Source organism: Dermacentor silvarum, chromosome 6 (genome assembly GCF_013339745.2).
Source record: "Dermacentor silvarum isolate Dsil-2018 chromosome 6, BIME_Dsil_1.4, whole genome shotgun sequence".
Taxonomy (NCBI): Eukaryota; Metazoa; Arthropoda; class Arachnida; order Ixodida; family Ixodidae; genus Dermacentor; species Dermacentor silvarum.
This window is the reverse complement of record NC_051159.1, coordinates 125,818,253-125,832,936: the sequence shown is the minus strand read 5'-3', so window position 1 is coordinate 125,832,936 and position 14,684 is coordinate 125,818,253. Positions and strand designations below refer to the sequence as shown.

Genomic DNA, 14,684 nt, shown 5'->3' with positions numbered 1-14,684 from the left:
TACAAAAGCCGCTTGACAGGCCCGTACACTGTCGAACGAACGTGTGAGGCGCGACCGCTTCTTTCTGCTAGGCCTTCTGGCTTGTCACGCGTGCGGTGAAGGAGCTACAGTGTTGTCAACCGGTAACAACGGTCCTGCGAAGATATCAGCTACAAGAGAAGCGGCTGTGCTCACATACATGCGTTTCTACCGCAGCTGTCAAACCTGTGATTACTTATGCCGTTCTTTCGGTATTGCCGAACAGTTACACTAAGTACACTACTCTTACGTTCTATAAGAAATGAAACGTGACCGAAACGCTGTGCTATGAGTCCGCATCGCCCGTAGAGTTTCACGGCCACTTGGCCAGTCCCAAGCAGTTGCAATATGCAAACCAACTGTCTGTGTGTTGCAGGCTCATTGTAAAACTCCGCCACAAGGTCCATCGTGGCACCTACCACACGCTCAAGTGAAAGTTCAAGCAAGTGAAGCTTGTATGCGGGCGTTAGCTGCCACCAAGAAAATCAAAATATGTGTGTGACGCGGGAATATTTCGCCTTACTCAATGTACACAAACCTTCAGCATATTGTAAGAAATCGCGTTATTAACTGTATAGCATTAGATAGCATTAGTGTACATCCATATATCAGATGTCATAAAAAAGTAAAATGGCCGCGATGGTCTTCTGGGCAACGATGAATGACGGCACACAGCAGCATAAAGAACGAATGCACGTGACCACTTCTGGTTGCAGTAACGGCTGAAGCCGATAGTTTTAATGGCCCGCGGTCTTGTCAGAAGCAGTGAGGCTGGAACATCTCCATTTCGAAGCCAGTGTGATGGGAATTGTTATACAGCATAGGGTCCGGCATTAAACATCTTAGAAACGTGAATCCACTAAGCATAACGTTAGATCTCAGTTGATACCCTGTTAAACCATTCGACACGTAGGGCCAGATTCTTTTTACACTGACCATATCGACTCGGGAGATGTAAAAAAAGTGTGGAGAAATTGTTCCACGTATGTTAAATTTGCACTGTGCTGGAGTAGGATGAACTGACATTTAAGCGAATGGATTACAGCTGCGTTAGCGTAGATCGTGTTAAATAAGCCTTTGTTGGCCCGAAGAGTTCATATTTAAGTGATATTCGCTCAAGTGGTATTTCGATGCACAGTGCTCACGGATTGAAACGCGACAGGCAAATTTTGGGTAGAACTCTTTTTCTGTGCAATTATTCGAGAGTACCATGTATTGTTGCTTCGAATCTGGTCCCGAAAGGTGACTTGGACTCTGATCTAAGCGTACGAATGGAGATAGCGCCGATGTCACATAAACTACGGTGGAAACAAAAGTATGCGCATTGGTTAGGCCTAAATTGTCGCGTTTCAATCCGTGAGCACTGTACTTGACTTCTACTGGTTTCATTGGCTTCACACCAAATCTTCTCGCATAGTAACTTGAACCTATACTTAAATGCAACAGCGACCTGCAGAGAGAGAGAGAGAGAAACGAAGAGGGAAAGGTAGGGAGGTTAACCAATGACGTGCCCGGTAGGCTACCCTACAATGGAGAGAGGGAAAGGGGGAGAATAGATAAGGAGAGAAAAGAAAAATAATAGAGTCAGTCATTCGCAAAGACACTCACAGAAGAATCTCCGCTGTCACAAGCCTTCGTATAATCCAGTATTCTTCACGAACTGCAGAAGGGCTTTTGCGGCCTTGTGCATGCTAGAAATCATAGGCCATGGCCCAAGGATCTTTTCTTCCGAGAGCGTTCTGTTATCTAGCAGGTTGAGTTTAGCTTGGAGAGTACGTCGTTGGGTGTCAATGGATGGACATTGACACAGAAGGTGCTCGAGAGTCTCATCGCACCTGCACAAATTGCACGCCGCACTGTTGGCTATCCCTCTTATGAAGGAATAGGCGTTGGTAAATGCGACGCTCAACCACAAGCGACACAGTAAAGTTGTGTCGCGACGGGAGAGTCCAGGTGGTAGGCGAAGTCTCAAGTTTGGGTCAAGAGAGTGCAAGCGTGAGTTGGTTGGTGAAACCCGGCGAATTCCATCGTAGAAGTATGATGTGGCGAGCAAGCGATTGAAGTTGCCGCGCAGCACCCATTCTTGAGAGTGGTATAGGAACCCGCTGATGTTTTTGACGAGCCGAGCGTGCAGCTTCCTCTGCGCTGTCGTTGCCGACAATTCCGCAATGGCTCGGCAACCAATGAAATACAATGTCGTGGCCTTCTTCGAGCGCTTGATTATGAGCGTGCCTTATTTCGTGCACTAGCTACTCACGTAACCCATGACGTAGGGCAAACTGCAGATTTTGTAGGGCTACTTTGCAATCGCTGAAAATAGCCCAACGAGTTGGCGGCTGCTGGATCACGTAATTTAGTGCACCTTGAAGAGCAGAAAGTTCTGCTGTTGTAGACGTGGTATTGTGAGAATATTTAAATTGCAAAGAGACGGCGTCCAATAGAATAACTACTGATCCGGTAGAGTTGTTGGAATTGGTGGAACAGTCCGTGTACATGTGTATGCGGTCAAAATAGGACTCGTTGAGGACAAGCAGAGACAACTACTTGAGGGTTAGTGGTGACAAGTCTGCTTTTCTTGTAATCACAGGAACTGAGAGGCACACGTGAATTTGCCGGAGACACCACAATGCCGATGTTGGGCGTTTGACTGGCTTGAACCCAGATGGTACTGAGGCATGGTGTCACGTCACAATACTACAGAATGTAGTCTGTGGTCTTCGCACTGGCAAATCGGCTAAATGATGGGATGGTATCCGTGAAATGTGTCGAATGTGCGCTCTTAGCGTCTCACCGACGATATGAGTGGTGAGCGGGTGCTCCTGCGCAAAGCAACCGTTCTCGGGAGGCCAATACATGTCCGAAGTGCTTGAGCTTGTACGCTCTGTAGTGCAAGAATATTAGTATTGTATGTGTTGGACAAGACAGGAAGACTGTGTCGTACAAATCCGAGAGAACGTGCCGTGTATAGCTGTAACATGGAGCGCACAGATGGTCCCCACGATTTCCAGCTGCGAATTCAAATATATTCTCAATACAAATGAGTTTTTTTCTTCATGTAGGAGACATGGGGACTCCAGGTGAAGTCGCGATCCACAATAACACCTAAGAACCTGTGAGTTTTCTTGTACTCAGTTGACCGGCCCTCGGTACACACCGTGTAGAAAGACATCGGTCTTCATGTAAACGCTACTGGTGCACATTTTTCTGTGGATATCGTCAGACCATTTCGGTGAAGGTATGCCGCTGTCAGGGTTGCCGCTTTCTGTACTCTGACGCGCACTTGTGGCCTTGTCACGCCGGACACCCAGATGCAAATATCGTCTGCGTAGAGCGAGACATTAGCCATCTGTGGTAGCGTTTCGGCGAGCCCCACTAGAACAAGATAGCAAATAGTCGGGCTCAACACTCTACCTTGTGGGACCCCGCGACTGGAGATATATATATTTGTCGGGCCATCTTCAGTTAGGATTAACACAGATCTCCGTGATAGATAACTCATAATCCACCTGAAGACATGGCCTCCAAGTTCTGCAGCTTCAAGAGCTTGGAGAATGACTTAGTGGGTTACGTTGTCGAAGGCACCTTTTATATCTAAGAAGATTGCCACAGAGAGGCGCTTCATAGCATTTTGTTGCTGCATGGAGGTAACAAGATCAATGACGCCATCAATTGAAGACCGTCCACGTCGAAAACCATCCATAGCCTCAGGGTAAATGTCATGGTATTCGAGATATCATTCCATACGTGTCAGCAACATCCTCTCCATGACCTTGCCGATGCCACTCGCAAGTGCCGTCGGCCGGTACGATGTAAGGTTCAGTGGAGACTTCCCGGCTTCAGTAGAGGCACCAGTTGGTTCCACTTCCAGTCATCGGGGACTATGCCGTCATGCCAAGATTCATTGAAAATATCCAGCAGACAGCATTGTGTTGTTGAACCTAGGTGCATTGAGAGGCAGCCATCGGCACGGGGATGACCACCTCCTGCACGCAGCCAAGGCCGCTTGCAGTTCTTCCATAGAGGAAGACACTTCCATCCTTTGATCTCTCGCGACGGGAACGTCATGTAGTAAGAAGTCAGCCAGCAGGACGAAGTCGCCAACAACTTTCACACAAAAATCTCCCACGACCTCAAGCTCTGGACGACCTTTATGTAGAGCCAGAGCTGTGAAGGGCCGACGCTGTTGTGGAAGTGAGCGAAGACCCTGAAGAGTTCTCTACACCGGGAGCTGCCCGCAGTAACATGTGACATGTGGCCCGCAGTAAAACACGTTTATATGTATCTGGATGTCAGCATTCTAGTGAGATGTGATTTTCTCCATCCGCACTCCTCCATGACCTACTTCTGTTAAGCTCAGTGAAAGAAGGCCCATAGTGTCGTTAATAAGCAGTAGATGGAAATAAAACTGCGATATAATGAGTGACAATTGAAACAGACAAGCTTGAGTGAAAGCATTCGTTTCAACGGGGGAGATATAATTGGCTGGTGCTTTGTGATTGTGGGAAAGAAGCCAAAATATGTCAACCAAAATTAATGTGTGCGTTCGTGAACTAACGACGAGGTTTAGGTCCCTAAATGTTGCGCTTTTCTTGTTTTGAAATTCAAACCTGTATTACGTTACAATAGGTCCGTCATAGCCGGTGAAAAATTATTTTCTTACTTTCAACACGGCATTTCCCACTGTCGTGAGACATTTCGAAATTTTTCAAGCCAGAGATTTCCGCGGCTCATTTATCAACTCTAGGGGTAAATATAAGCAGTCACCTACCATGGGCTATCTTGTGCCATTTTAGTCAGTCTTGTATGGCTTTTATTTTTTTCGGCGACTTTTTCTCCCCTCAATAAACGGCTCACATCGCGCTGTCTTGCAGGTAAAGTGACGCTTCAAGAAAGAAGGAACTAGTCGAACTAGAAACCACCACAGCCACAAGGAACTAGTCGTTTCACTTTCTCATAGCAGTACAAAAAGAATCTGTATCATTAAATTACTGATAGCAGTGGCATTAACGAGGCTCGAAACAGTGACAGTTCCCAGCCATCACTGATAATGACTTCGGCAGTCTCACTTTATGATCTATAATTCATAATAAAGGTTCGCGCAAACATAACTACAAAAAATGTGGTTGATCCCTCTTATATAGGAATCGGTATAGAACACGAAAGTGAAACGTGTCTTCACAGAAGTAGTGTAATGTTTATTGCACATTGATATATAATGTCTATTGGTGTTTTGTGGCTAAAGCGCCCTTAGGCGTTGATGCACCCACGCTGACGCCTGGTGGCACGTCTCCTCCATCACGACTACCAACGTCGATGACCATGAGCAACCGTCGTGCATATGGAAGCTGCACTACGCTGCACACGCTAGCACAACGCGAAAGACGAAGCACGTAACTGACACACTAATACAACGCGCAAGACAAAGCACGTAACTGAATCGTCACCGAGTCAAATCAGCGCGTACAGCGCGTCGTAATTGCAGCCTCCGCGATCAACTTCAGAAACATTTTCAGACCTAATTGCGGAGGCCGCGCTCCGCTGTGCTGAGTACGGTGAACGCCACTACCAACGCCACCTAGGTGGCGTTGGTAGTGCTTCTTGATGCCAGCGTCCCTTCGAATGCTGGCATCGAGGCGCCATAGAGCTGAGACCACCGAAGCGTTCACTGTCGGTGCGCGTTAGTGTCATAATGCAGTACTTCTCTTTTCTGCTCGTAGGCGGCGGCACCGCCCCGAGCAAGAGCGCGGGTACACGGAGGAGAGTTAGATATATAAGGCGCGTCTGTGTAGCTCTCTGCAAATGCGTTTGTGGCGCAATGGGTTAAACGCTCGGCGATCTATCGTCGCGGACCGAGAGGTCGTGGGTTCGATTCCCAAATTTTGCATGGTTGTGGAACTTTTTCTTCTGGTTTCTTTCTTTGTATTATGTTCCATGACGTATTTCCGTGACGGAAATACGTCAGTGAAGTCTTGGTGGACCCCGGAATAAAACACTTTCGTGTTAAAATTTACGTTGCTAGCGCCAACATCCGTGAACATGGAGCGGCTCAACCAGCGTAGAAATAATGATCGCCAGCACGTAGATTTTTCATCGCTAACGATGAGCTGACTTCAAAATTCTTCTCTTTATTGCTTTTTTTTTTTCGTGGAATCCCTTCTCCGTCAATTTTTGCGGTCGGTGGTGCATTAACTAGCTGTCATTTATATAATGCACGTACTGTCACATATATTCAAGATATTCAATATATTCACGTATGCCGCATGTACTGCTGGTATATATCAAATTCCCTTTAATAATCTATGAAAGTCATATTTAGAGGTTGGTTGTACTCCACATATTTCTCCTTTACCTGATTGATGACACGGACATGACCCATTGTTGAATATCACTTCCTGAAGCCAGCCTGTTCTCTTGGTTGATTGAAGCCAAATGCTGCCGTGATTCTATTGAAAATTATCTTGGTGAATATTTTATACAATACTGTAAGAGAGCTAATGGGCCTATAATTCTTTAATTCTTCTTATGAATTAGTGTAATGTTGACATTCTTGCAGCTCTATGGTAAACACGAAGTCGTGATGTATTGCGTATAAAGAGCCACAAGCTTTTCAAGCATAATATCTCCTCTATCTTTGATTAACCGACTGTTATTCCATCTTCTCCTGCCGCTTTTCCCCAGAACGAGCTTTGCAAGGCCCTTCTAACTTCATCGCTAGTTATATAGAAGGATCCTCCGTATCCTGTTAATCACTACTTCCAATGAAGGTTGCGTGGCTGCTCTGGGCACTGTGCAAGGTCAGTATGTAGAATTCTCCTGCTGCTTTTATTATATTGTCGAAACTCTGCTGAACCACTGTGTGCGTATACCACACCGTGGTGCATATACACTAGACTGAGCTAAACCGACAGCAGCAAACGTCAAGCTAAATCCATCTAATCCTGTTTTTGGGCGCCGACAAACGACAACGGTTTTCCTTCGGTCTCATCACGTGCGCCATCGAGGTGCGGCGCTGCAGAGCTCCTCCTTACGCCAGCGTTCTGAGACGCCTTCAGTGCAACGGTAAACCTTGCTGTCGCCTCTAGTGTTGCAATTGAATATTTGTTTGTTTCTTATGAAGAAAGCTTCATAACTTCAGTGGATTTGGTTAGATATTATCACGACAACTGTGAGAGACTAGAAACAAAAACAGAAAAGAAACTGACATTTCGGCTAGTACCTTTCCATGTCGAGCGGTATTTTGGCATTGTTCACGCGCCATATGCCACGCATGATGACGGCCCATTGGAGTACGATGGCGCTCTGCAGCAGCGTGTTGCCCACAGCGCTGTAGCCGAATCGACGCAGGAACGTCATCAGGTAGCCGAAGCCGACGTACACCATCACGTGCACGTCCTCGAACACTGCAAGCCAGGCAGAAGTAAGGAATCGGGGTGGATGCTCGTTCGTGAAAGCATCGTAACCGGGGAGAAGCGTACTGAATTGGGCCGGTTGACATCATTCTGCGATGTGAAGGAAACAACGCGAGAACAGGACAGCGCCAAAACAGGCAAACGCAGCGCCGAGTGAGAATGCACAAATTAGTAGTAGTATTAAATGTAAGTGGTTGTTTTGTTCAATAGTTTTGTCAGCAGCTGACACTTGAACGGAGTTCAGCAAGTCTGGAGGGTGATGTTTAAACCCATGGTGCCGATGACGTGTTTACGTCTAGGCAATCGCTTCCGAGAATAAAGGACGGGGAGAGAGGATAGGAGAGAGGGCAGATAGTAAGATATTGTTACGTGTGGAAGGACACAGACGAAAGAGGCTATTTACAGGCTATTTACACTGGAGCCAGACAGCCAGGCCCACACTCGCTCGCACCAAGAGCACAGACACACTTCATCGTCTTTCTCGCGGCGGCTCGTCCCTTGAACATCTTTCGGTGATATCGTAATACTACCCCCCCGGCGGCAAAAGCACCGTCACGGTGCTGTTAAATATCCAATGCGCTTGGAGAGTTGTAGGGTTTGAGTCGGGCGACGTGGACAATATCACTGGTGGTCACATCGGAGGACGTAGTGGGCTTGGCGAGAACGATTTCGTAGGTGACATCGGTCACTTGGCGGAGTACGCGATATGGGCCGGTGTAACAGGGGAGCAGTTTTTCACAAAGGCCAACTTTACGCGATGGTGACCAAAGCAACACGAGGGTGCCGGGCGCAAAATGCACATCACGGTGACGGAGGTCGTAGCGTTGTTTTTGTTTTTCTTGAGAAACTTGCAGACGAGCACGCGCAAGTTGGCGAGCATGGTCAGCACGGGCGATTGCATCACGGGCATAATCACTAGTGGAAGCTGTGGTGGACGGAAGCACAGTGTCGAGTGGTAGCGTCGGGTCTCGGCCATACAAGAGGTAAAACGGGGAAAAGCCAGCAGTTTCGAGACGGGAAGAGTTGTACGCAAAGGTAATGTAAGGTAGAGCAAGGTCCCAGTCACGGTGGTCGGTTGAAACGTACTTCGATAGCATGTCTGTAAGCGTGCGGTTCAGACGCTCAGTGAGGCCGTTCGTTTGTGGGTGGTAGGAGGTGGTAATTTTATGCTGTATTGAGCAGGCACGCATGATGTCGTCAATGACTTTGGACAAGAACGTACGGCCACGGTCGGTGAGCATTTGACGCGGAGCACCATGCATCAAAATGATATCGTGGAGGAGGAAGTCCGCGACGTCAGTAGCGCAACTGGTCGGAAGAGCGCGTGTTACGGCGTAGCGGGTCGCATAGTCCACAGCGACGGCAACCCACTTGTTTCCTGATGTAGATTCCGGAAAGGGGCCGAGAAGGTCTAAGCCAATACGATGGAAGGGCTCGGCCGGGATGTCGAGCGGCTGCAGGTAACCAGCGGGGAGCTGGGAAGGCTTCTTGCGTCGTTGGCAAAGTTCACAAGCGGCGACGTAACGCCGTACGGAACGGGCAAGGCCCGGCCAGAAAAAGCGGCGACGTACTCGGTCATAGGTTCGAGATACGCCGAGGTGTCCTGCCGTTGGTGCGTCGTGAAGCTCTTCTAGAACGGTTGAGCGGAGGTGTTTAGGTACTACAAGTAGGAACTCAGAGCCGTCCGGATGAAGGTTACGACGGTACAGAGTACCGTCGCGGAGGACGAAGAGGCATAGAGTAGCATCGGCCGGAGAGTGTTCCAAACGGTCGATGAGTGCTCTGATGTAGGCATCACGACGTTGCTCGTCGGCGAAATGAAGGAGCTGGGAAACTGAGAAAACGCAAGCAGCATTGTCAGGATTGGAGGTGTCAGAGTCGTCAACAGGGTAACGCGACAAGCAGTCAGCGTCTTGGTGCAGGCGGCCAGACTTGTAGATCACGGAATATGAAAATTCTTGTAGTCTCAAAGCCCATCGACCAAGCCGGCCTGTAGGATCTTTTAGCGATGAGAGCCAGCAGAGGGCATGATGGTCCGTGACTACGGAGAAAGGACGACCGTAAAGGTAAGGACGGAACTTCGCAACTGCCCAAACAACAGCAAGGCATTCCCTTTTCCGTAATGGAATAGTTGCGCTCCGATGGTGACAGGAGGCGGCTTGCGTAAGCAATAACGCGATCCTGGCCACGCTGACACTGGGCTAAGACGGCACCTACACCATGACCACTGGCATCGGTACGCAATTCTGTAGGGGCATCAGGGTCGAAGTGGGCGAGAATGGGTGGTGAGGTGAGAAGAGTGACGAGACGAGAGAAGGCGGTGGCTTCTGAAGTACCCCACGAAAATTGTGCGCCTTTCTTCAGAAGATTAGTGAGGGGTCGAGCAATTGCCGCGAAATCTTGGACAAAACGACGAAAGTACGAGCATAGCCCAACAAAACTGCGAACGTCTGCGGCTGTCTTCGGAACCGGAAAGTCTCGGACGGCGCGAGTTTTGTCGGGATCAGGCTGCACTCCGGAAGCGTCGACGAGATGGCCCAGAACAGTAATTTGGCGGCGGCCAAAACGACATTTGGACGAGTTGAGTTGCAGCTTCGCCTTTCGAAATACATCAAGTATAGCGGTTAGACGCTCAAGGTGAGAGTCGAATGTTGGCGAGAAGACGATGACGTCGTCGAGGTAACAGAGACACGTGGACCATTTAAAACCTTGGAGCAAGGAGTCCATCATACGCTCAAAGGTGGCAGGGGCATTGCATAACCCAAACGGCATTACTTTAAATTGGTATAGGCCATCAGGTGTTATGAAAGCGGTTTTTTTCTCTGTCCATATCGTCAACAGCAATCTGCCAGTATCCAGAGCGAAGATCAATAGAAGAGAAATAGCTGGAACCGTGAAGGCAGTCAAGGGCGTCGTCGATACGTGGGAGCGGGTAGACGTCCTTCTTAGTAATTTTGTTCAAATGTCGGTAGTCTACACAGAAGCGCCACGTGCCATCCTTCTTCTTAACCAACACCACAGGGGACGCCCAGGGACTCGAAGAAGGCTCAATGATGTCTTTATCTAGCATTTTGGTCACTTCAGTTTGAATTACTCGGCGTTCCGACGCAGAAACGCGATAAGGTCGTCGGTGAATAGGCGTAGCATCGCCAGTTGGAATCCGATGCTTGACCGCGAGCGTCTGGCCCAAAGGGCGATCGTCGAAATCGAAAATATCTCGGTAGGCCGATAACACTTTGCAAAGGTCTTCAGCCTGTGTAGAGGACAGGTCCGCCGCAACCATTTTCTTTATGTTGGGATCGGCGCCAGACGTTGGGGCGAGGGACACGCCGAGCTCGGAAGAACCATCAGCTGGTAAAGTTGCCACTTGATGGTCGCCGAGGCAATCAACGTTGGCAAGGCAAATACCTTGCGGGAGAATTTGTTTTGCCAACCCAAAGTTAAAGATCGGCAGGCGAGTGCAGTTATTAGTAATAGTAAGAATACTGTGAGGCACGGTGACGTTATACTGTAGAGGAATCTCGGGCAGAGGAGTGACGAGGTACTCGCCATCAGGAACAGGTCGGGAAGACAACAGTTCAATATAGGCTATTGACTTTGGTGGTAGGCGAATAAAGTCGCTGGGGCGTAAGCGGCACTGGGGTTCATTAGGAGGTTCTGCGAGAATCGGCAACTCAAGGCGAAGGGTACTGGCAGAGCAGTCAATAAGGGCAGAATGCGCAGAAAGAAAATCGAGTCCGAGAATTAGGTCGTGGGGGCAATGAGCAAGCACGGTGAAGAGGACAGGAGTGTGGCGGCCGGCGATGCTGACACGTGCCGTACACATGCCGACGATAGGGACAGTACCGCCATCCGCAACGCGGACGACGCGTGCCGACGCTGGGGTGAGGAGCTTTCTGAGTCGTCGTCGGAAGGCAGCACTCATGATTGAAATGTGGGCCCCTGTATCGATCAGAGCAGTGACAGGATAACCGTCGACGTCAACGTCAAGAAGGTTTTCGTTCGTAGGCAACGTGAGCAGAGGATTTGAGGGCAGGGTCGACCACGCAGCTTCACCTCCAGAAGCTGCAGTGCCTAGTTTTCCGGTGGCATCCGGGAGGCGATAGGCGGCGAAGAAAAGCGACGTGGTTGGGGCGAACGAGACTGATGGCGTCGAGGTGAGGGTGAGCGACTGTAGCGAAGGTTCGGAGCAGGGGCATCAGCGGCAGAGGGTTCATGGCGGGTGGCATAGGGAGCAGAAGGCCCAAAGGTGCGGGAATAAGCGGCGGCGTATGTCCGAGGAGGAGGTTGCCACCGGTTGCGGCAGTGACGAGCGACGTGGCCGATGCGACAGCAGTGGAAGCAGATCGGCCTGTCATCAGGGGTACGCCATTCGGACGGGTTGCGGCGAGATGTGGCAGAAAAGGATTGCCGAGGGCGAGGAGGGCAGCAAGAGAACTGGGGAACGCTAGGTTGAGACGTGGAACACACGGAGTTCAGACCCATGTTCTCAAATTCCTGTCTTACGACGGCCTGAATCATCGCAATCGTGGTAGCTGGCGGATCGGGAGGCGTCGCGGAGAAAGCTGGGGAACAGGTGGCCTCGAGCTCGCGGCGAACAATACGGGTCACGTCGTCACAGGTAGTGGCCTGACGCGGTCGACCCTCACATGTCGACGTAGCAGCAGTGTTGGGTAGCCGCGTGATGTGGGGTGTGATACGGCGGCTCTTAGCGTGTTCAAGGCGACGGCATTCTTTTATGATGGCGTCGATAGTCGCGACATTGCCGAAAACAAGCAAATTGAAAGCGTCGTCGGCAATGCCTTTTAGCACATGGGCTACTTTATCTGCTTCAGACATACCATCGTCAGCTTTGCGGCAGAGAGCCAAGACGTCGAGTATGTACGAAACGTACGGCTCTGTAGAGGTCTGAACACGAGAAGCAAGAGCCTTTCTCGCGGCAACCTTGCGCCCAATAGGGTCGCCGAACAGGTCCCGTAGCTTTTCTTTGAAAGTGTCCCAACTTGTTATCTCGTCGTCATGTGTTTGGTGCCACACGCGTGGGGTGCCGCCGAGATAAAAGATGACATTGGCGAGCATAATCGTTGGGTCCCACCTGTTATTAGCACTGGCGTGTTCATATAGCTTGATCCAGTCGTCAACGTCCTGTCCCTCCAGGCCAGAGAACACACCAGGGTCGCGATGTTGGGCAACCGTGACGATAGGAGTAGTCGGACGACCCGAAGCCGTTGCAGAGGCGGTCTCGTCACCGGGGGGCATGGTGACAAGCTCGATGTACCGACCACTTCGGAGTTCCGTGGCGAGGACGGGGATCGCTAACCTCCACCAGAATGTTACGTGTGGAAGGACACAGACGAAAGAGGCTATTTACAGGCTATTTACACTGGAGCCAGACAGCCAGGCCCACACTCGCTCGCACCAAGAGCACAGACACACTTCATCGTCTTTCTCGCGGCGGCTCGTCCCTTGAACATCTTTCGGTGATATCGTAATAATATATACAATATACATTTCGTGACTACAGGTCAACATCGCACCCCCCCCCCTTTTTTTTTAAAGAAATGCATGTAAGGAGATGTTGGCGCCTGCCTTACTTCGCATGTGTTATCACAGCAAAGTGTTTAAGTAGACGAGACAGAACCTCTCCGTCTAGTACTTCGGATCTGATTGTGCACGGTGCTCGAAGGTGTCTCACCAATGACCATAGCTCATACATTTCGCACTAAGGTGATATAGCATTAACGCAGAAGCAAGCTTAAAGGCTCCGTACTTCACACTTCTGCACACAGTTCTACGAGCAGCATGTTAAAAATACGGATATAAGTAGGAAAAAGCGAGAACACCCTTTCCCTTTTCCATTTTGACCATTGCATGCGGTCTTCGTCAGTGCAATTCAGGCTTCCAACTGTGGCACTGCCGTTTGTGAAAGCAAATCATCCACCGCCGATGCATTACACCACCAAATAAACACCTGTCTTGCTCTCCAGCTCGGAGGAGGCGCCCAGAGAGCTGCCACACTCCAGGGGTGCCGAAGAGCTCGCGCCAGCGGAGCCTATAGAATGGAGACCCGGACCAGCCTGAAAACCGCTCGTCATACTTTATACAATAAATATTTTATGCTAATATACTACTTGTCAAGTATCCAATCTCTCGTTTGCGTTTTAATTTGCACCAACACCAGAGCACTCACTCGGATAGAAGCGGTTGAAAGTTGCTTCGTTGGACTTTTCCTCGGCGGCTGTAACATGTCTCGGCTGGACGGGCCGATCGAAGGTGACGCACACGCCGAAAAGAATGAGCAGGATCCCTTCCACGAGGCCGAGTGCGAACGCCGTCTTGATGCGAGCTTCCATGCCGAATGACTATCACCGACAATACACGCTCAGCAACGGGGACTCTTTTCTCTTGAACTGCCGAGAAACATTCGTGGTGAGCATTGAATATTTCAGCACACGGCCAAGAAGAAAGACGATTAAGGACATGGCGAGGTTGGGGGTAATTTTAAAGCGGGCGCTTGAAACGGTAATCGGTGCGAGCGGAAAAATTCCGTAATGGGCCATTAGGCACAGCCCGAACAATCTGTATCGCGAGTGGCACGGCAACTGCAGAGCAACGTGGTTTCCACGTTTGGGAATACAGCGTTGCAGTGCGCACACCGCTGGGCGCTAGTTGGGAATTCATGGGCATTTGCTCGTTATCAGCGTTACTTTGATGCACGTGTTCTCGAGACGTAGTATAAAGGCTGGCTGCCGAAATATAAATAGAATGCATCATTCCAGGTTTGGTTCCTCTTTAATCCAGGTATATACGTATGTATAGTGCCACGTGCCTTATGGTCTTTACATCTGTTCCGATGACTTTCGCATGACGATTGCTATCGCGTTTGAGCACTCGCGCAAACCTACCCTGATACCAGCTTCGTACCTACGATGGGCCCATCGTATCAGGCAGGGCAACTCGCGCTATCTCGCGATAGTACTGCGCATGTTCATTCGCAGCCTTTAAGTACTGCCCGCACATTGGTGATGCTCTCTGTTTTCGCCGATCGCCGTCCGTGCTCGCACATGTTGCTCTTACTGGGCTACAGTTGGTTTTCGGTTATGCGGGGCACAAGTTCGCCTCAATAAATGTTTGTCTTGCCGTACGCTCGTCTACTGTAGTTACCGGTGTCTAGCACCACTCGTGACAACTGGTGGAGGTGCGGGGTATGTCCAGCGCTCGTTCGGGCACTCGCGACACCAGTCTGCATCAACCAGA

The 14,684-nt window shown here is 49.9% G+C and overlaps 1 protein-coding gene across 2 annotated transcripts in view; it reads right to left on the bottom strand.

Moving 5' to 3' along the window:
* Positions 1 to 14,382, bottom strand: part of LOC119455941 (ammonium transporter Rh type A) — a 45,835-nt gene extending 31,453 nt beyond the window's left edge. The window contains exons 1-2 of one of the 2 annotated variants that reach the window (XM_049669445.1): positions 13,618 to 14,382; positions 7,235 to 7,418 (exon numbers count right to left, since the gene is read on the bottom strand). In XM_049669445.1, coding sequence (XP_049525402.1) covers positions 7,235 to 7,418; positions 13,618 to 13,780 — 347 coding nt within the window. In that variant the 5' untranslated portion in view covers positions 13,781 to 14,382. The remainder of the gene's footprint in view (positions 1 to 7,234; positions 7,419 to 13,617) is intronic. The other variant, XM_037717491.2, reaches the window with a different exon arrangement.
* Positions 14,383 to 14,684: the final 302 nt, after the last annotated feature.